The sequence below is a fragment of the Trichosurus vulpecula genome, chromosome 1 (genome assembly GCF_011100635.1).
Source record: "Trichosurus vulpecula isolate mTriVul1 chromosome 1, mTriVul1.pri, whole genome shotgun sequence".
NCBI lineage: Eukaryota > Metazoa > Chordata > Mammalia > Diprotodontia > Phalangeridae > Trichosurus > Trichosurus vulpecula.
In genome coordinates this window covers 4183377-4205959 of record NC_050573.1, presented here as the reverse complement: position 1 = coordinate 4205959, position 22583 = coordinate 4183377, and the positions used below count along the sequence as shown (strand labels likewise).

Sequence of the window (22583 nt, the reverse complement as noted above, 5' to 3'; positions counted from 1 at the left end):
CTTTTCTTTGTATCCCTTGCACAGAACACCTATAGTACCTGCTTAATGAAAGCCAAATGAATGAATGACTTGGAAGTAACAACTGTTATGTTCTTTGTACTTGTATCTCCAGGGTTTAGTACAAAGCATTTCTTATAGGAAAACAATTACTAATTTGAACAATTGTTGATGGCCTGAGTTGTAAAAAAAAAAAAAAGACTTTGAGTCTTTTAATTTGCATATGAAAGGCCAAGTAGGGAAAAGGAGATTTTCCCATAGAACATAGATTGCATCTCTCCCTTTTCCCCAGTGATCCATTTATGTAGACCAACAGAAGTACTTTAGTGTGGTACCTGAGTAGCCAGCTATTGCTGAAAAAAACCCTGCCCCCAGCCTCTAACTACAAACCCCAGTCTGCATAAAAAAAAACAGACTGAGTTCCTGCCATTTGTCGAGTGTCCTGGGCCCCTAAGACTCTTCCAAGGAAAGTAAGCTAATTACCAGGAAAAGCCTAACGATCTTCCTTTGTCTAACTGAGTGGGCTGAGAGACTACTCTATCTCGTCTCAACAAACCCAGCTGAAGCATCCCTCGGTCTGCCTATGGCCTTGAAGGATGAAAGCCTCAACCCCAGATATTCCTTTGAACTATATGACTTTTGCTTTATCTTGAGCCTTCATTGTTATGGGAGTTATGGCAAGATGGACACAGAGATCCTGGGTTGTAATTTCAGTTGACACTTTGTCAGCTATCTGATATGTTGTATTTACAATCTATTCAGGAGGTTCCTCTTATTGTATCATGGTCATAAAAAGTGAAATAACACAGGCTTGCTGAGTCCGCAAAATAACGTATGTAAACTTCAAGAGATAATTAACCACTGAACCTGTATTCTCTATATAAACTGCCCTTTCTCTTCAAACGGGGCCGTTTTGATTTGGGAGACTCTATTTCCCCAAACAGTCGCCGGCTAATAAACTTCTCCATTTAAAACTCAAACTCCTGTGGTGTGTCTTGCTCGCTGTTGGTATAACATTAGAATATTGAAAAATGTAAAATTTTGGAACCATCTCAACATTAATCAAATTAAAATTGCCTGCTTATAACTTAACCTGCCGAGATGAGTATCTGGGAAATTAATTGGATGGTCAGTTTAAGTTAGGGTGAGATGTCTCACTGAAAAGGCTCTGCCTTATGGCTGGAAGAGTTGTTAAAGTGAATGCCCTGTTAAAGTGAGCCCTGTTCAGGGCTCAGGTTTCAAGACAGCAGGAGTCACAAAGCTTCTGCCCATCCGTGGATGAGGGTCTTTCCTAACAGTATCCCAGGACAGGTGTGCAACTGAACCTGGAGCTGGAGGTGGTAAAGAATAGAGTTTTCATCAAGAAGCAAGCTCAAGGGAGTCCAGCAGCATGATCCAGACAAAAGAATCACCATGTTCTTTGAGAAGCAGTAAGCACAGTCTACTAGTTGATCATTTCACTCACAAACTCCATTACAGAGATTTTTAAGCCTCTTTGAGGAAAGAACATCAAGAACCTGTGATTCTGAAGGTGAGAGTTTCCTTAAATACGTGTGTACCTTGACACCATTGACCTTTGAGAGTTTCTATTTTTCACTATGTCCATGGAGACAATGAGTGCATCTAGGTGTTCCCAAAGTGAGGTGGTTTCAACACTATCCTTATGAGGGGATTTGGAAAGGGGATGAAAGGAGGGAATAATAATAATGAGTGCAGTTTGGGCCATCTTGAGTTTAAGATGCATACATGAGGCCCAGCTCAAGATAACTAATAGAGAGCTGAAGATGAGAAATTGGAGATCAACAGAGGTTAGGGCTGGTTAAGAAGATTCAAGAATCATCAGCATAAGATAATGATTGAAACTGTGGAAATCACCAAGTAAAATATTATAACTGACTGGGGAGGAAAACCAAGGACAGAATTCTGTGGGACATTTAAAGGTATCTGGACAATCAAGATCCAAAAAAAGGTCTAGAAGATTACCTGATAGGTCAAATCAGTTAGTAAGCCCACAGTCAACAAGCATTGCTTAAGCACTCGCTATGTGCCAGGCACTTTGCTAAATATGGAGTTACATAGAAATACTTGACAGTCCCTTCCCTCAAGAAAATCACAGTGTTGGGCAAGACAACATGCAGCCAACTTGTAGGAAAAAGGGAATCTAAAGGAAAGAAATGGAGACAATCATCAGTGGGAAGTCAGTAGCATTAAGAAGGATTGGAAAAAGTCTCCCACAGAAAGGGGAATCTAAACCTAGTATTGAAGAAGCCAGGGAAGACAGCATATGTAAAGAAGGAGAGAGAAAATTTCAGCCACAGCGAGCACATAGGAGATATTCAGTGAAAATGTTTCCAGTAAGAGATGAAATGTTTTGTGGAAGAAACTGTAAGGAGGCCAAAGTCACTGGATCTCAAAATACATTACATTGGGGATTAAGGTATAAGAAGGAGGGAAAGTTATGGGGTAAGCTGCATCCTAAAGTGCTTTGAATGCAAAACAGACAATTGCAATTTGACACTGGAGGTTAAAGGGAGATACTGTTATGCCCTGCCCCCCCTCCAGTTTTTGCATCTTGCCCCAGCTCACCCCACTGTTTTTACTCCCATCTCCACAGAACCCATTGTTTGTGTTCCCTTCTCCACGGAAATAATCCCACCTCAGCTTGTCTCACGGTTTGTGTCCCCATCTCCATGGAAATCTAATTGTGTTCTTTCCCTTTAAATATTCTTTCTCTTCCCCAACTCAGGCCTGTTCGATTTGAGTAATTACTCCGAACAGTCGCATGCTTCAATAAATCCACATCCAAATTTATATCTGGGTCTCGCTTGCTTTTTTCCACACAACAATACTAGACTTAGGTTTAATTAAATGAAATTTAATAGAGATGAAAGCAAAGGGTTTCCTAAATTAAAAAATCATTTTCACAAGTAGGAGGTGAATGAGAGAATTCTAAGTGGCTATGTAATGATTTATGTGAAAAATATATCCAGAGTTTTAGTTAACTCATGATTAATGTATGCTAACAGTGTGACCAGACAGCCCTACCCCCCAAAAGCTAAAACTATCAAAGCAAATCAAGACGGATACAATTCTAACAACAATGTTACTTGCAGCTCCTGTGGAGGTGGAAGATCAAACCACACAGAAGGGCTGCTAGCACAGGTTCTTTGATCTACTTTTCTAATGAATGCAACTTTAAAGGGTTTACAATCTCACTTTAATTAAACATGCACATATCATTCACTTAGTTCGGGGGGAAAAGTCAGCACTCTGAACTTCAGAGAAAACACAAACAGAAATTACAAGCAAAAATTATATAAACAGAGCAAAACAACAAAAATCAGCAGACAGACTTCTAGATGCCTCTCCAAGACATTACGTACATAGTCACCAGAGAGAGAAGCACCAACATCTGGGTTTTTCAAAGCTGGGGGACTCCCTAACGGCAACCCAGTCTCCACACCAACACTCTTCCAATGAGTATACCCCAAAGAAAATGCCAACCTCAGAGTATATATACTTTCTACAGGGTCAGAGCGTTTCACACCTCTTGCAGGTTTCACATCTCTCATAACCTAATTAGTAAAAGAGTGTGGACCTTCCTACAAAGAAAAGAAATACTCAAAGTCACTTGATTGTCTTAGTGCTGAGAAGCATTCTAAATAAAAGACAACGAAGCTTTTTAATGGTTCTACTGTATGCTGCCCTGGTTAGATTGATTGTGAAGTTCAGAGATTCTGTGAGAGCAGGCCCTACTGTGAGTTCCATCCAAAATAACAAGAATCAACAATGGAGAGGTCCAATTCTTAAGGGAACCTTACCTGCCAAGGATGAGGCATCCAGCTTTCTCCAGCTTCCTCATATGCAATCTCTGATTTCCTCAGAAGCCATTCATGAAGGGCCCAAGCCACAGCATACACAGCATTGTAAATGGTGTAACTCAGGCCAGACATGGTCATGTCAAAAAGGAATATAGGCAAAGCCTCCAAAGTAGCATTTGGTGCACACTGCTCTAGCTCCAGCTTTTCATATTTATCCTGGCACCAGAAAGCTGACAACCAGAACTCCTTAAGTACAATGTCCTCTGGGTCTTTATGAGGGTTGATTGTCCTGAGAAAAGACTTAAATCCAGGAATCTCACTGGTGAGGTATGTAAATTTGAGAGCTCCGTAGAAATTGTAACTGTCAGCATAGTTGGGTCTCATGGTGATATCCCAGTGAGAAGAGGCAATCCACACCTTATATGCTGGGACAACAAACATTTGTGAATATCTCAGAATCATTAACGAATCTGTATCACCATGAATCACAATCACCCTGGCTGAAGATCCCATGATCCCGGGCATAAAATCCACCTCTGATTCTTCATGTCGTCTCTCACTGACAGGGATCTTCCTTGTGAAGGATGTGCATATATAATACTTTGCCATCTCTCCTATCACTTCCCAAAGGAATTCTTCACCCCTGAGATCATCTGTGGTCACCAGACCTACCCAGTTCCATTTAAAATATACCAGTAACCTGATCACACCTCGGAGTAAGGAAGAGTCCCTGGGAGCCATCTGGTAGAGAGAAGGAAACTGGGCCTTGTCACTCAGGATGGAATCAAAAGGGCCAAAGCTGAGCTAGACAACAGAGAAATGTGGAAAACATTGAATTTTCTTGTATTAATGATAGACCTGTGGAAAATTATAAACATTCACAAGTCATTTTTTTTCTTTCAGGGGACAAATGCAGTGGATTTTAGAATACATTCCCTTTAGCAGGGAAATTAACCAAATGAAATCTCTATTTTTGTCCCTCTCATTTAACTACTTGACCAGTAAAGAAAGAGTTCTCTGATTCTTCAGTTATTACTGCTTCAAGTAAGAGGGCTTTTAGATCCTTCCCAAATATATTAAAATGTACTTGTTCTTGACTCAGCATTCCTTGTTATACTGAACCACTTCTGTTTCAGTTGTGATGATGGCAGTATTTTTATAAAAACAAAAACCATTGAATCATGTGTCACATATGATTATTAAAGACAAAGTACGGCATCTATGCTTTTTAATACATATATTTATATACATATGTATGTATGGAATATATGTACACATATACAAATGTTTAAAATCGATGTAAGGGTTTCCCCTTTGACACTGGAATATCTATTTTACTTGCTTAGAAACTCTTTGAAATGATAATAAATATTTTAAAGTCTTGTGCTACACAAGTGCTGTTATTCTAATTTTTTTGAATATTGTTTTATAGATTCTAATTCACATCATTTATCTGTAAAAATGACACATTAAAGCAGCAATTGAAATGTCCGCAACTTAATTTTCAATGATTAAAACACACAATGAATACAACAATTATATGCTCCCCAGTCATACGCAATGTATTTGGATCTTGGAGAACATGGCAAATGACATTATCGCCATGGGCATGCCAGTCGTTTTCCTCCACTACCACTTGATAGTCTTATACTTTGACCATAGTAAATGCTAAATAGATAGAAAAAGCACTCTTATAATCCCTAGGCCACATATTGAATCAAATATCCATAGCACCCTGTCAGTGGTCACTTTTCCAGCTCCCACTCAGCCATGAAGTTGGTTCTCTGGAGGATAGCTGCGACTAACTAGTCTCTCTCTCATCTTCTAACAAGGATAGATGGGGGCAGAGCATTACAGTGGTTTTGGCTATATTGAGTCATGGCACCCAAATGGGTTCATCATTGATTATCAGCTAGAGTTAGTTAGTTTTCATAAAAGGCATTTACTAAGCAGGTATTATGAAAAGAGTTGTTTCAAAAGCATTCACCCTAACCATGGGCCACTCTTCACTTGCACAACAAGGTCCTAAAGGAAAATTGGCTCACACTTAGAAGTCTCATTTTGTAGTCCTCTAGAAATTCCTCTTAAGTGTGGCTCTTTGCTGGGTTCAAAGGATTAGTGCCCTTCTAGTGCCCACAAGCTTCCTCTCTTTTTGTCTGTCATTTGGAATTAGTGAATCTTTCACCTCCCATTGCAAAACTTAGCCTCTGCTACTGCTTGGCAAAAACACTGCTATTGTCTCCAGTTAATAATGCTACTAGTGATGATGGCAACTCCAGCTTTTCTGACCTTACAGATTTCATGAGGTCATCACATGGACCATTCTCTGTTCTACTTGAGGGCAATTACCACTCAGGAATCCTTGACCCGTGGATTCAAATGCACTTGACTGGTTTGGTAATGGAATGCACAATTCTGTGGTCTGTCATTATGCCATACAGACATACAAAGATATGTCTTCTTTTAGTCAAACACAATTTATTTGATGTGCTGCTTTCTAATGACCCAAACCCTTACGGTCTTTTCCAATTGATAAGTGACTTATTTACATCTTCTTTACTGTTGTTTGATTTATATATTCAGCTAGACGGTCAGAGTCAGGATAGTTTACATGAAAACAAGAGCTCGCTTGAGTTCTCCCCCAAAATCCCTCCAAACACCTGTAAAAATGACTCTAAACAAATTCCAGAGCTTCAAAACCCACGAAATGACAGAAACAAGTCTCTAGCTCAAGATGGCCTGGATGGTTGCTAGGAAGGGTCATTCACACAGTGTGGGGAGTGGAGCATAGCCCAGCATGAATCAAGCAAGGACAAAACAGGACAGAGTAGACTGGATGAAGAAAGCCTCAGGGCAATAAATCACTGGCAGCTATGGCAGTCTCCAGATTCTCAACCCACAAACACCAAAGACAATGGAGCAGGTCAGTGGGAAAACTTTTGGACCTGTGTGAGAAAAGTGTGGAGTCTGCCCCCAGCCCCAGGGCAAAAAAGTGGCTGCAACTGCTGCTGTGGTAGCTGCTTCTGGCTCAGGGCACACGGACACTGGGGGTAATCAAACAGCTGATCAGAGTAGGAGTGGAGGGATCTCTTTGCTGGCACTGAGGCAAGCTTCTCTTGCTTTACCCTCCTTGCATCTGAGTCACAGCCCTGGTTGGCAGTTCTTGGGGGAGGAGGAGCATTATTGTGCCAGAGCTTGTGGTGGCTGTGGAGAAGTAGTCATCCTGGGAGTCATGCATTTATTTAATGACAAGTTTTTATTTTCCCCATTTACCTTTTTATGTCTTTCTTGGGTTTTGTATTTGAAGATCAAATTTTCCTGTGAAATTCCTGGTCTTTTCATCAAGAAGTTCTGGAATTCTTTTATTTCATTGAATGTTCATCTCCATACTTGAAAAATTATGCTTGGTTTTGCTGGGCAGTTGATCCTTGTGTGCATCCCCTCAAGCATAGAACAAAGTACTCTTTACTCTACAAGCAGTCATACCCTGATGAAAAACTCAAGGGTCAAGTAAGTTGGCTGGGAACATGGCCAGGCAGCAAAAATGGACTCAGATTCCATCTCAGACTTTGGAATCTTTCTTTGGTTACAAAGAAGACCGAAACATGCAGCAAGAAGAAGTCAACAAAGTCAAACAGCCTACAACAAAAGCCTCCAAGAAAAACATGAACTGGTCTCAGGCCATGGAAGAGCTCAAGAAGGATTTGGAAAAGCAAGTTAGAGTAGTAGAGGAAAAATTAGGAAGAGAAATGAGAATGATGTGAGAAAACTACAAAAAACAAGTCAATGACTTGCTAAAGAAGATCCAAAAAATACGGAAAAAATATTGAAGAAAACAACACTTTAAAAAATAGACTAACTCAAATGGCAAAAGAGCTCCAAAAAGCCAATGAGGAGAAGAATGCCTTGAAAGGCAGAATTAGCCAAATGGAAAAGGAGGTCCAAAGGACCACTGAAGAAAATACTTCCTTAAAAATTACATTGGAGCAAGTGGAAGCTAGTGACTTTATGAGAAATCAAGATATTATAAAACAGAACCAAAGGAATGAAAAAATGGAAGACAATGCCAAATATCTCATTGGAAAAACCACTGACCTAGAGAATTGATTCAGGAGAGATGATTTAAAAATTATTGGACTACCTCAAAGCCATGATCAAAAAAAGAGCCTAGATGTCATCTTTCAAGAAGTTGTCAAGGAGAACTGCCCTGATATTCTAGAGCCAGAGGGAAAAATAGACATTGAAAGAATCCACAGATTGCCTCCTGAAAAAGATCCCAAAAAGAAAACTCCTAGGAATATTGTCGCCAAATTCCAGTGCTCCCAGATCAAGGAGAAAATACTGCAAGCAGCCAGAAAGAAACATTTTGAGTATTGTGGAAACACAATCAGAATAATACAAGATCTAGCAGCATCTACATTAAGGGACTGAAGGGCTTGCAACATGATATTCCAGAGGTCAATGGAGCTAGGCTTAAAACCAAGAATCACCTGCCCAGTAAAACAGAGTATCATGGTCCAAGGCAAAATGTTGACTTTCAATAAATAGAGGACTTTCAAGCTTTCTCAGTGAAAAGACCAGAGCTGAATAGAAAATTTGACTTTCAAACACAAGAATCGAGAGAAGCATGAAAATGTAAACAAGAAAGAGAAATCACAAGGGACTTACTAAAGTCGAACCATTTTGTTTGCATTTCTACATGGAAAGATGATGTGTATGATTCATGAGACCTCAGTATTAGGGTAGCTGAAGGGAATATGCATATATGTGTGTGTGTGTGTGTGTGTGTGTGCATGTATGTATATATATATATATACATATATATATATATATATCTGTGTGCATATGGATATGCATATATATATATATAAACAGAGGACACATGGTGAGTTGAATATGAAAGGATGATATCCAAAAAAATAAAATAAAATCAAATTAAGAGATGAAAGAGGAATATATCGAGAGAGGGAGAAAGGGAGAGATAGAATGGGGTAAATTATCTCTCATAAAAGTGGCAAGAAAAAGCAGCTCTGTAGGAAGGGAAGAGGGGGCAGGTGAGGGGGAATGAGTGAATCTTGCTCTCATTGGATTTGACCTGAGGAGGGAATACAATAAACACTCAATTGGGTGTCTTACCCCCAGGAAAGAAGGAGGAAGGAGATAAAAAGGGGGATGATAGAAGGGAGGGCAGATAGGGGGAGAAGGTAATCAAAAACAAACACTTTTGAAAAGGGACAGGGTCAAGGGAGTAAATTCAATAAAGGGGGATAGGTTAGGAATCAGCAAAATATAGTTAGTCTTTCACAACATGAGTATTGTGGAAGGGTTTTACATAATGATACACATGTTGCCTATGTTGAACTGCTTGCCTTCCTAGGGAGGGTGGGTGGGGAAGGAAGAGGGGAGAGAATTTGGTACTCAAAGTTTTAAAAACATATTCAAAAACAGAAAAAAAAGTTTTTGCATGCAACTAGGAAATAAGATACGCAGGCAATGGGGTGTAGAAATTTATCTTGGCCTACAAGAAAGGAAGGGAAAAGGGGATAGGAGGGGAGTGGGGTGACAGAAGGGGGGGCTGACTGGGGGATGGGGCAACCAGAATATATGCCATCTTGGAGTGGGTGGGAGGGTAGAAATGGGGAGAAAATTTGTAATTCAAACTCTTGTTAAAATCAATGCTGAAAACTAAATATATTAAATAAATTACGTAAATAAATTTAAAAAAAGAAAGATGAGACTCATTAAGGGTACTTTATTACCTCAGCATTCCAAGGGAGAAGACAACAAAAAATCCTGCCCTAATTACCATTACATTGTCATAGGGCTGGAAAACACTCCAAGACAAAAAGATCCCATTTTACCTGTCCCATTCACACAAAGTCCACAATTATTAAAGGTACGTAAGGGAAGAACAGCAAAAAGTCCCACCTTAATTACTGGTACAATCTATTATCACCCTTATTATTCCATTTGGTACTAGAAATGATAGCTGTTGCAATAAGAGAAGAAAAAGAAATTGAAAAAATTAAAATAGGCAAAGAAGAAACTAAATTACCAATCTTCCCAGATTGATTACTTAGAGAATCCTTAAGAATCAAGTAAAAAAAGTACTTGAAACAATAAAAAAAAAATTAGCAAAGTTGCAGTATATAAAATAAACCCAAATAAATCCTTGGCATTCCTATATGTTACTGACAAACCCCAGCAGCAAGAGATAGAAAGAGAACTTCCATTTAAAGTTACTGTAGACACTATAAAATATTTGGGAGTCTATCTGCCAAGACAAACCCAGGGCCAATACAAACATAATTACAAAACACTTTTCACACAAATAAAGTCAGATACAAATAAATAGGAAAACATCAGTTTGTTATGGTTAGGCCCGATTAATATAATAAAAGAGACAATTTTACCTAAATTAATTTTAACTGATTAAATTTAATTTAATTGATTAACTAAATTAAATTTAACTGATTAAGTGCCATACCAATCAACTATCAAAAATTATTTTACAGAGCTGGATAAAATAAAAACAAAATTTGTCTGGAAGAACAAAAGGTACAGAATATCAAGGGAATTAATGAAAAGAAATGCTAGGGAAGGAGGCCTGTCCATACCAGATATTAAACTGTAGTATAAAGCTCTTAGGTACTACATCTCTCCTGTCAGATCAGCTAACAGGACAAAACAGGAAAACGATAAATGCTGGAGCAGATGTGGGAAAACTGCATCATCGTTACATTGTTCGTGGAGTTGTGAACAGATCCAGTCATTCAGGAGAGCAATTTGAAACTATGACCAAGGGTATAAAAATGTGCATACCCTTTGACCCAGCAATACCACTTCCAAGGATATATCCCAAAGAGATCACAAACATCGGAAAGGTACCCGTATGTACAAAAATTTTTATAGCAGCTCTTTCTGTGGTAGCAAAAACTTGGAAATCAAGGGAATGCCCATTAATTGGGTAATGGCTAAACAAGTTGTGTTATATGAATATCATGGAATAGAGTTGTGCTTTAAGAAATGGGGAAGATAAGGACTTCATAATAACCTGGAAAGACCTACATGATCTGATGCTAGTGAGGGCATCAGAACCAGGAAAACATTGTATACAACCATAGTCATATTGCTTCTGTGATGACTAACTTTGATAGACTTGGCTCTTCTCAGCAATAAAAGGTTCAAAGATGACTCCAAAACACTCCTGATGGAAAGAGCTATCTACTTCCAGAGAAAGAACTACCAAGTCTCAATACAGATTGAGGCAAACTATTTGCTCTCTTTTTTTTCTCTTTTGTTCTTTTTTGTTTGTTTGTTTGTTTTGTTTCTTCTTTCTCATGGTTCATTCCATTGGTCATAATTTGTTTTTACAACTTGACTATTGTGTAACTAACTTTAATGCCAAGGTATATGTATAACATATATTGAATTCCGTACAGTCTTGGTTGGGGGAGGGCGGAGGGGAGAGAGAGGAAGAAAATTTCAAACTCAAAAACTTGTGTAACTGAGTGTTGTAAATTAAAAATAAAAAATTTAATAAAATATATTGTATCCCTAAGAAAAAAGAAATGATACCTACAAGTATGTATAAAATAATTTTACATATATGTATATGTGTGCAAACATATGCATGTATATATATATATATGTATGTCTATGTGTATAGGTATGTATTTGTATCTCATGATGGCCATCTCTTGGGCAGGGATAGGAGAGGGAAGGAAAAAAGAAATTTACAAAATAACTTTGTTGTATGTTTGAAGGGAATAGTAATCTGTATATAGTGGTATTTGTAGATTCAAGTGCAAGCAGCTTTTTTATTTTGCTATGTTAAGTAAATGCTTCTTTTATTCCATGAATAAAATAAAATCAGACTATGTAATGGTTTCTTCTTTGACACAGAAATAGGTATTTTACTTCAACTATGTCCTTGTTCAAAGACATTTAGAAATACTAAATGATAAAAATTTAAAGTCTTGTGCTGAACACAGATGTAGTTACTTTGATGTTTCAAATATCATTTAACAGCATTGATTTGTAAACATCAAATATTAATCATGCTGCTTGAGATGGGCACGACTTTCTGTGCAATGGTTAAATCTCATAATCACTTCTACAGTTATTCGCTCTCTAGTTAGATGCAAAGTACATAAATGATAGAGAACATGAAAAACAAAGAGATCACCATGGGAATACTGGCCGATTCCGAGCATTCCTCATCTTCCATTTTTTATGGTGTTATGCATTGACCGCAGTGAGGGCTAAAATGAGCAAAATCAGACCACACATTGAATCACATAGGTGTAGCACCCACTCTGAGACAAACTTCCCTAACTCCCACAAGCACTTCTCGAGTTGTTTCTCAAAAGTGTGACTGCTACTAAATTCTCTATTTCTCTCTCTCTCTTTCTCTCTGTCATCTACTGAGATGGATGAGTCATGGCGAGGAGTTATCTAGGTTTCAAGTACTTTGAGTCATGAACCCCAAATAGTATGCTCCTCAGTAATTATCACTGGGTATAATAAGCTTTCAGAAAAGGCATTTGCTAAGCAGGTGTGGAAAGATTAGTTCTTATCAAGACGTTCCCCCTAAGCATGGGCGCACTCTGCACTTACACTGAAGGTACCTGAAAAGAACTGGCTCAACTGAGAGAACACGAATGGCCAAAATGTTAATTCACATGTCCTGGATTCTGCAAGTCCTTTTCTCTCTTTGTGGAGCCTTCTGAAGTTCCTCTTCAGGGAAGTTCTTTGTTGAGTTCCCAGGATTAAGGTGCTTATAGAATTTTCAAGCTTCCTTTCTTTGTGTGTCTCATTTCTCCTTGATGTGGCTTTCGCCTCCCATTGAAAAAGTTGATATCTTCTACTGCTTGATAGAGACACCCCTAGTGACTCCAGTGTATAATGCTGATTACCGAAAATCCTGCTAGTAAGACCTTTTGAAGGTCATAAGTTCATCATGCAGAAACATTTTCCTTCCTTCTCTCGGGAGTCCCTTAACTCTGGATTCCAACACCGCTTGACTCACGTTTTGTTACAATGCACAATTCTGCCCTGACTTGTTGTATAATGCATAAACCTAGAGGTATGTATATTTTTTTCAGCCAAATACAATTTACTTTTTGTGATGTCATTTACTGGGCCAAAACCCATATGGTCTTTTCAAACTGATTAATGCCTTACTTACATTGGCTTTACTGTTGATGTATTTGTATATTCAGCTGGAATGTCTTAACTGACTTCATTGTCACTGAGAATATGATAACTTTAACTCTTGGGTTTCTGAACATCAAAAAATGAATGTAATTATTAGGTTATAATAAAACTCAATAAAAACACAATAAAAACAAAATGAAAAAAACTCAATAAAAACTCTTGCAGAAATTACCCTTATAAACAGATAATGGAAACCTGTAGTTATAATTTACCCACATTTGAGCCAACCATTTGACAAAATCTCACTGTATAAGCTCATAGATCTAAAGCTACAAGGGATGAGAGAGGTCATTCAGTTCAGTCCCTTTTTTTTACAGGCAAGGAAACAAGGTTTGGGGGCAGAAATTCACCTGTCCAAATATATATATACATATATGCATACTAAGTGGAACAAGTGAGATATGAACCCAGGCCTCAGAATTTATAGCAAATGGTCCTTCCACTGTATTAAACTAATCCATGATTTTTTTCTGTAAGAAAAATGGGAAAATGTGGTATGGCCAATAGTACAATTAAGTCAACGTGGAAATGGTTGAATGTATAGACCAGGAGCATGGTAATTAATGGAACAATGTCACCTTGGAAGGGAGTCTCCAGTAGAATGTTCCAGGAAGCTGTTTGTTGTCCTGGACATTTTGCCCCATTGTACATGATTTAGGTAATGCAAGATGATGGTGCACTTACTAAGTGTGCAAATAAAAGAAAGTTGGGAGTGCTAATTTCAACATGTGTGGCAAAGTGAAGAAGGTTCAAAAAAGGGCTCAATCACTAGAACAGTGGGTTAAATCTAATAAATGAAATAAAACAGAGATCAATGTGAAGTCTTAGATCCACATGTAAGTTAACTTTGTCAGAATAACAGTACACCAGAAACAGGCTAATTAGGCAGCCTTTCATATGAAAAAATGTAACAGTGAAAATAGACTAAAATATCAATGTGCATCATGAGTGTGTTAGGGCAGCCACAAAACTCATGAAATCTTAGTCTTCAGTGAGAAGCAGAGGGCCCAGGATTGGGGAAAATTATCACAATCTGGGTTACTCAGACCACACTTGCACTGTCGTGGTCTGTACTGGAAAGGACAAATATTATTTTAGGAAGAATACTAATAATCTGGAGATTATCTTTCTCAGCCCATCAACCCCACTTTGGCAACTCTCTCCTCTACTCTATCACCTCATTAGTTAATGAATTCCATTCTACAATATTGTCTACCCTCAATTTACTACACCCCTTATCCTACCACTAATTTTGTCTTGGAAGGCCCCAAATTTGGACTATGTCCACCACCCACCCTCTTCTTTCTGTTTCCATGCTCTTGAAGGAACTTAGCCAGAGTAAGAAAACTGTGCTGACTGGGTCCTCTACAGATTGTCATCAAACAACTCAACTGAAGTCAAAAAGAACTCACTGCAGTGAGACAATTTTTTACACTTCCTTGTTGTTTCCCTTTCTCACTGGCTAAAAGGACAGAAGTTTTCATTGAATGTCAGGTAGGTGGCACAGTGGATAAAGCACTGGCCCTTGGGTCAGGAAGACCTGAGTTCAAATCTCAGGTAAGTCACTTATTCTTAGTATGGTTTCATTTCTTCTTTTGTAAAATGGGCATAAAAATAACAGCCCTTCCAGTTCTCTTCTGAGGATCAACAGAGACACTATCTTTAGTAAAAATAATAGCTAACACTTGTAGTGCTAACTATGTGCCAGGCACCTTATCCATGTATACTAAAAAGAAATCCTTAAAATACTATATAAATATTAGCCTCCTTAAAGTCTGTTGCCATAGTCCTTCCACCCACACTCTTATCTTATAACCTTGCCTCATACTTCATAAAAACCTCTTTTTTGATGAGTTCTCTTCTCATAAGGTATCTCTACTTACTATCTCTACTTACTATCTCCTTCACCTCTGTATAAAGTGAGGAAGTAGCCTTTGTCATTGTAAAGGCAAACTTCTCTGAATACCCCTTTGATCCCAATTGATTCAATCTTATTCACCAGATTGCCTTCTCTACCATTTTCACTCTTCACTAACCTGATTCTCTCAAAATTTACTGGTTATTCCCCAGCTACTAACAAATATGCTCATGTTCCTCATTTCAGATCCTGGAAACAATGCTCACTGGATCCTGCTAATCCTGGTAGCTATTGTCCTGTACCTCACCTCCAATTCTTGGATTAATTCTTTAACAAATTTGTGATATTCAATGTCTCCTATTCCTCTCCTCCCACTTTCTTCTAAAACCTCTTCAGGATACCACCTAAATTATTAATCTGAAATAACTCCCTCCAAAGTCACCTATGCTCTCTTCATCATCAAATCAAATGCACTTTTTGAAATCTTCATCCATGTTGACATCTTCACAAATTTGGATCCCATTGATTATGTTCTCCTTCACAGCTTGTCTTCTTTTGGGTTTTCTGATGCTATTTTCTTCTAGTGCTTCTGCTACCAGCATGACTGTTTCTTCTTAGTCTCTATTGCCACATATGAAGCAGGTTTCAGATGCAGTGAACAGATCATTGGATCTGGAATTAGGAAGATCTGAGTTCAGTTCTCTCTGTAGACATATAAGGGTTGGATGACCATGGGCAACTCACCTAATTTTTGTGTGCTTCAGTTGAGAAGAATAATAGCACCTCCTCACAAAGTTGTTGGAAGGATATAGTTAGACAATATTCATAAAAGTTTTTTTAGCATAGTGTCTGGCACACTGTAGGTTCTCTCTAAATGCTTGTTCTACCCCACCTCAACTCTAGGACTAGGGTAACCCTAATTCTATTCAATGAATAAAACCTAAGTGTAGTTGAATGAGAGGTCCATCCACTCTCTCCTAAGTTAGAGTGCTGTGATAAAGGTTTAGAACATAGAAGACCCAATATGACCCACCTGTGGGAAGTTGTAGAGCTCAAGCAGGGAACCCATCTGGACGGACAGAGCTGACGTGGCTCCTCCAATGACAGCCACGGACTTGTCCTGACCTCTGCAGCTGAAGTTAGGGACTAACTGACCCTCTCCTGTCAACCACCGCAGGGAGCTCTCCAAGGTTCTCTCATCACTGTGGTAGGCATTGTAGACCTCGAATCCCAAAGAAATGTTAGGCAACAGAACAGGGTTCCTGTTGATCTCCTCCACAGCAAACCTTATGGTCATGGCCTGCTGGTAGTTTTTATGCAGCCACCTGAGGGGGAGAGAATAGGAAACCAATAACGAAGGCTGAAAATAGAATCCATTTCAGAAGGAAGCTGCCTCACATATGTGAACATCCAAACTCAGCACTCCAACTAATTTTGTGTTTCTAATAACAATAACAACAGTAATAATGATAGTAACTAACATTTATATGGTGACAGACACGGTGTTCAATAATTTACAATTATGTCATTTAATTTTGACAATAACCCTGGGAGATGTGTGCTTTTATTAGCCCCATTTCACAAATAGAAAACTGAGGGAAACAGATGTTAAGTGACTGTCCAGGATCACACAGTCAATTATGTCTGAAACTGGATTTAAAAAGAAATTTCCCTTACCTGTTCCTACTTATCCTCCCAAATATTCCCATTTGAGGCTGCACTACTAGACAAAAGCTTCCTGCTATAATTACTCCTCAGGACGCAACAGGAGGACCCGTCCCTCTATCCACAGTTGTATCTTTCTGCCACCAGATGTTTATTAATAACTGGCTTGTTTAATAATAGGTGCTTAATAAATGCCAGTTGAATTGGTTGGTTTTTTTCTAGGTCGTGCAGACTCTCTGCCTAAGAACGAGACCCTTCAGAATCAGCATTTTTGTCTCCGTCCAGAACCATGGCTCACAAGGACAGCTGGTCAAAGGCAACATAGGTATGAGAAGGAAATTTGATTCACAGCAGGACCTTGATCTAAACTGCACAGAGGCCAGGAACATTTCCTCCTCTAAAGCCAATCGTCATTAACCCTGTCAGTGGAGAATGATGTAGGAAGAGAAAAGAATGCTGAAACATTTGAGAAACAGAAATGAGAGTTAGCATTCAGATATAGTGTCCGGGTTTTCAAAGGGCATTATATGTGTGATCTGATTTCATCCTCAGTAGAATCCAGAGAAGTAGCTGCTGTTATTATCCACAGAGAGGCACAGAGAGGTTGAGGGTTTTGCCCTACGTTATAAACCTAGTGAATAACTGAGACAGTATTTAGCTCTGATTTTTTCAGCTCTAAGTAACAGAATTTGTTCCCTTATTTTGGACAATTAAAGGAAACACAATTAGGGAGACGGGGGAGGAGGGGCATAAGGTGAAATAGAAAAATGAAAAGGTACGTTGATAGTGAGAGAAAGACAGAGAAATGCAAGAGACTTGCAGAGAAACATCCAGAGTAAGAAGTCAGAATGTGCATCTGACAAGTACCACTTGCCTTTTTCCGTACTCCATCTCCCGTAACTGTATTCCAGAATCCTTTGCCACCCTCTAATCCCTCATCCACCTTACAGTGAAGCAACTTGGAATGAAATATTATGGAGCAGAAATGTCTGCGTGTCTTTGTGTGTCTGCGTATCTGCGTGTGTATGTGTATGTGTGAATTCAAGTCTGGATCCCACCACCTCCCCATTGGTTCACAATGGGCAGACCCACAGATATTTACATTTGAGACTGTGCTGCTAGACACAGGCTTCCTGCTGTATTTACTCCTCCGGATGCAACAGAAGCAGAGCTCAGACAACATTCCAGTTTAAGCCTGACCATGAGAAAAATGTTCATATATTCTGATAAAATTCTGGAATTAAGATCCAATTCCAATTTGTCTCCTGCTCCAGCTCAGCAGAAACTAACTTAAGAAACAAACACCAAACACTCACACATCACTGAAGGGAAAATCAGAGCACTTTACACATCTTCAAGTGTGATAGCATTTCATTATCAGTGTTTTATATTCCAAAGTGTTTGTATTCCTCTAGCTGGTGCCCCAACATACCTCTGTAATCCCAAGAATTGCAACCCTAATGATCTCCCAGTTCCCAGCTGAAGCCTAGCCAGCCATGTTAGGGTTCCCTAGTCTGGAACACAAAGACATGGGTTTATAGTATCAGTATGGACACTGAGGTTCAGAATATAGGAGGTGGAGGAATTCTTGTTGTTGTGTGTCCTTCACTCTGGAAGAACATCACGACATCAAGAAAGTAAGGCACTCACTTGCAAGTGAGGGAGGGAGAGCTCTGCAAGTAACCAGCCACACTTTCTCCTCCAAAGTCATCTGGGTCCAGTAGCAAGTTAGAAATCAGGATGGCCAGAGATAGCCCCCAGTGAAGAAATAAATTACAATGAATATTAGTAACTTGTCTCTTGAGCTTCTCAAAGGAAAGAATCCTATGGAAGAAAAAAGTGCAGGAGAGAAATACAGAGAGACAGAGCTAAGGGAAGAAATACTTAGGATAGAGACAGAAACAAAGCCACAAAGAAACAAAACAAAAGAGTGTTTTATAAAGAAAAACAGAGAAAGATACAGAGGGGAAGAATATTCTCTATCTCCAGATTTGTAAGGCAATCAGAGAGATGAAAATCAATTTATAAAACCAAAAGTTGAGAAGGGAAGGGGAAGGTGGGAGTATCACTGGGCATAGTAATGGACTTGCCTTCTATTTAATGAGAGAATGCTTTGGAAAATCATCTCAATTAAAATTAATTCTTTCATGCAAAGAGGTATTTACTGATAACTCCTGCTATATTTGTCGAGCTGACTTGTAAAAAGTGCTGCTCTTGTAAAACTACTCACTCTCACTGAATACAGAGGAAGTAATCTTTCAGTCTCCAGGTTCCCATCTCTGCTCATGCTGGGGCTGATTTTGGAAAAGCAGGGCAGCTTCTCACTCCTGCACACTGAAGCAAGGAGTTACAGGAGCAGTGTTAAGATGAGGATAGAAATCAGTCAGAATATGCCCCTCTGAATGAGAAGCACTATCTGCCTGAACATCAGCCATAGCCCAAAACTTGGGAGGAGTTAGGAAGCTGCCTGAACCAGAGCATAGTCAACTGTTTGGGTCATTGCCTAGCAAATGAATTATTGCTGATATGTAGTCTTGAGTCTTCTTGTCTATCCTTCCTTTCTGAGGACAAGGACAAGGATGTAAGATCAAGGGATGAATTTATAAGGCCCCTCTGACCATTTGGCAGCCCTCTCTCTCAGTCCCTCGTAGGTAGGTAAGCAAGTAACTGCTCCAATTGCTGTGTCCCCAGCCACCTCCACTCAGAGCCTTCAAAGAGGTATCTGGGATATGAGGGGTGGAGGCAATATGGTGCAGTAAAAGTAGGGACTTGTTGAGCTCTCCCCTAAACACTACCAAATGCCTGTAAAAATGACTAAACAAATTCTAGAGCAGCAGAAACCACAAAATGACAGAGTGAAACAAATTTCCAGCCCAAGGCAACCCGGAATATTGACAGGAAAGTCTGTTGCACCAGTTTGAGAGAAGAGCGTAGACCAGCATAGGCTGAGCAGGGATAGATGGGGCTGGAGTAGGCCTCAGTAGACTGAATCACTGGCAGCTGTGGCAGTTTCCAGACTTCTCAACCCATAAACACCAAAGACAACTTAGAAGGTTGGTTGAATCAGTTCACAACTCCACTAAAGTAGTTTTAAAATTTATTCTCTGATATATCAACAACTGAGACTTTCCTTTTGAAGCTCTTGGTCATGCAAAGAATTGAGGTGCACTATTAAACAGCTTGAGGTTCTTATATGGAACCTCAAAATACCTTAAATCCTGAGGCAGCCAAAAATTGTACTTTATCTCCCTGTTCTACTTCAGAGATCTACCAGTTAGAATGCATTCTGTGGACGAATCCACTCTGAGAGTGACCAGATATTATAAGCTACAGCACACACACATACACACACACACACAAACAAATACACTTGGAACAGAAAAGAAACATAACCTTTCTTAGAGAAGATTTAACTATTGGTAAGAAAGAAAGAGTCAATACATGGTCAGAGTTTCTAACATAAAGTTCCCTCTTGTAGACAATTTTTCTACTTGGACCCAAAAAGATAGGGAGATTCTGATAAGAATCTGGGGTACAGAGCTCTGGTACCTTTGTGGTCCTGAAGCTGTAGAAAATGAAAGCCTTGAGAGAAATTTTCAAGGTAATTAATAATCAATTCACACCTTTGTTCTGCTCCTGGCATTTCTCCTGGAGTTGTGGGGCAGCAAACTCAATACTGACTGTTCCTCAGCCCTTTCTGAAGCCACAGTGGCCCTCAGGTAGATGGCCATCTTCCAGGTGAAGGATCAGCCTATTAAGGAGGACTCTGGCAAGCATCTTGCCAGCAATGACTAAGAGAGAGACCCCGCCCACCCCACGATTGTCACAGTACAATATATTTCCTTTGCCTTTATAGAGATGGACAATAGAGGAACTCCTGGAAGATAACCTTGAACTCCTTGAGGATAACCTCCTCTTGACATATAACCCAGAAAACTTCAGTCAGCTTTTGTATGAGCAATGCACCTCCTACCTTGAAAATCTCAGGTGGAATAGAATTAACACCAAGTGCTTTGCCACATGAAAGGAGTCTAATGTATTTCAATCCTTCTTCAGTTGGAACTTCAGGTAGAGAGGGATTGACTTCAAAGCTGAGGCAAATGGCCAATAACCTCAGTACTGATTGACAATGCTCTGTTGAGCATACTATGGAAATGTTCAGTGCATATCTCTAGGGTCATATCCTTATCACTATTCAATGTGGCTCCATTAGCACTGAGTAGTTGAGATTCACCATAGGTCTTTTGCTTATAAATACCTTTAGGGCATTTTGAAGTTTTGAATGCTGTGAATAAGTTCATTTACCTTGGTACTGTATGTTCCAGCATACATTGATAATGAGGTTGATGCATGTATTGTCAGAGCCAGCTCAGTGTTTGGGAGGCTCGGAAGGAAAATAGGGGAGAGAAGAAGTATTAGACTGACTACCAAACTGAAGGTCTACAGAGCCATTATGCTGACCTCATTGTTGTATGCATGTGAAACCTCAGTATATCAGCACCATGCCAGAAAACTGAATTGCTTCCATTCGAATTGTCTTAGGAAGATTCCAAAGATGACCTGGTAGGATAATATACCAGACACAGCCCCCTACTCAAACTAAACTGCCAAGCATTTAAACTCTGCTTCAGAGAGTCCAACTCAGATGGGCTGGCCACATTGTTCTAATGCAAAAGTTACTCTTACAAAAATACTATTTTATGGAGAACTTACACAAGGCTAGCATTCGCATTGGTGGTGAGAAGAAGCATCACAAGGGCACTCTCAAGGTCTTTCTTTCAAATAGGTTTTACATATACCTTCAAATTAACTTCTTTTTTTCCAATAATCAAATTGTAAAGAAGAATTGTAACCAATGAAATGAACTATGAGAAAAAATGTAACAAAACCAAAAATAAAATTAAAAAAAGAGAAAGATCAAATAATTTGCTTCAATCTGCTTTCAGACTCCATAATTCTTTCTCTGGATGTGGATAGCCTTTTCCATCAAAAGTCTTTTGGAGCTGTCTTTGAACCTTGCATGGTTGAGAAGAGCTAAGTCTATCAAAGTTAGTCATCACAGAAGCAATGTGTCTGTAGTTGTGAACAATGTTCTCCTGATTCTGTTCCCTTCACTCATCGTCAGATTGTATAAGACTCTCCAGGTTCTTAAGAAATCCGCCTGCTCTTCATTTCTTATAGCACAATGGTATTCCATTACATTCGTATACCACAATTTCTTTATCCACTCCCCAATTGATGGACATCTTCTTGATTTAAAATTCTTTGCCACCACACAAAGGGCTACCATAAATAATTTTGTACATACAGATCCTTTTCCCCCTTGTGTGCTCTCTTTGAGATACAGCCCTAGAAGTGGTTGAACTGGGTCAAAGGGTATCAACATGTTTATAGCCCTTTGGGCATAGTTCCAAATTGCTCTACAAAATTGTTGGATCAGTTTGCAACTCCACCAAAAGTACAATAGTGCTCCAATTTTCCCACATCTTCTCCAACATTTATCATTCTCCTGTTTTGTAATGTTAGTCAATCTGACAGGAGAGATGTAGTACCTGAGAGCTGCTTTCATTTGCACTTTTCTAACCAATAGAGATTTAGATTTTGTCATATGACTATAGATATCTTTAATTGCTTTCTCTGAAAATTACCTGTTCATATCTTTTTACCACTTTTCAATTGGGGAATGATTTATATTCTCATGAATTTGAATCAGTTCCCTGTATATTTAAGAGATGAGGCCTTTGTCAGAGACACTGGTTATAAAAATCCTTTCCCAATTTTTTGCATCCCTCCTGATCTTGATTACATTGACTTCATTTGTACAAAAACTTTTCACTTTAATGTAATCAAAATCATCAATTTTGCATTTCATAATGCTCTCTATCTCTTCTTTAGTCATAAATTCTTTCCTTCTCCATAAGTCTGACAGGTAAACTATTCCCTTCTCTCCCAAATTGCTTATAGTATCAACCTTTATAACTTAGCTGTGAACAATTTTGACTTTGTTTTGGTATATGGAGTAA

General features: G+C 39.0%; 1 protein-coding gene across 1 annotated transcript in view; it reads right to left on the bottom strand.

The window, feature by feature from the left end:
- The window catches only part of LOC118843728 (vomeronasal type-2 receptor 26-like), a 48463-nt gene that overhangs the window by 11495 nt on the left and 14385 nt on the right, over positions 1-22583 (bottom strand). The window contains 2 exon segments of the mRNA XM_036751510.1: positions 3819-4622; positions 15929-16220. Of these exon segments, the coding sequence (XP_036607405.1) occupies positions 3819-4622; positions 15929-16220 (1096 nt within the window).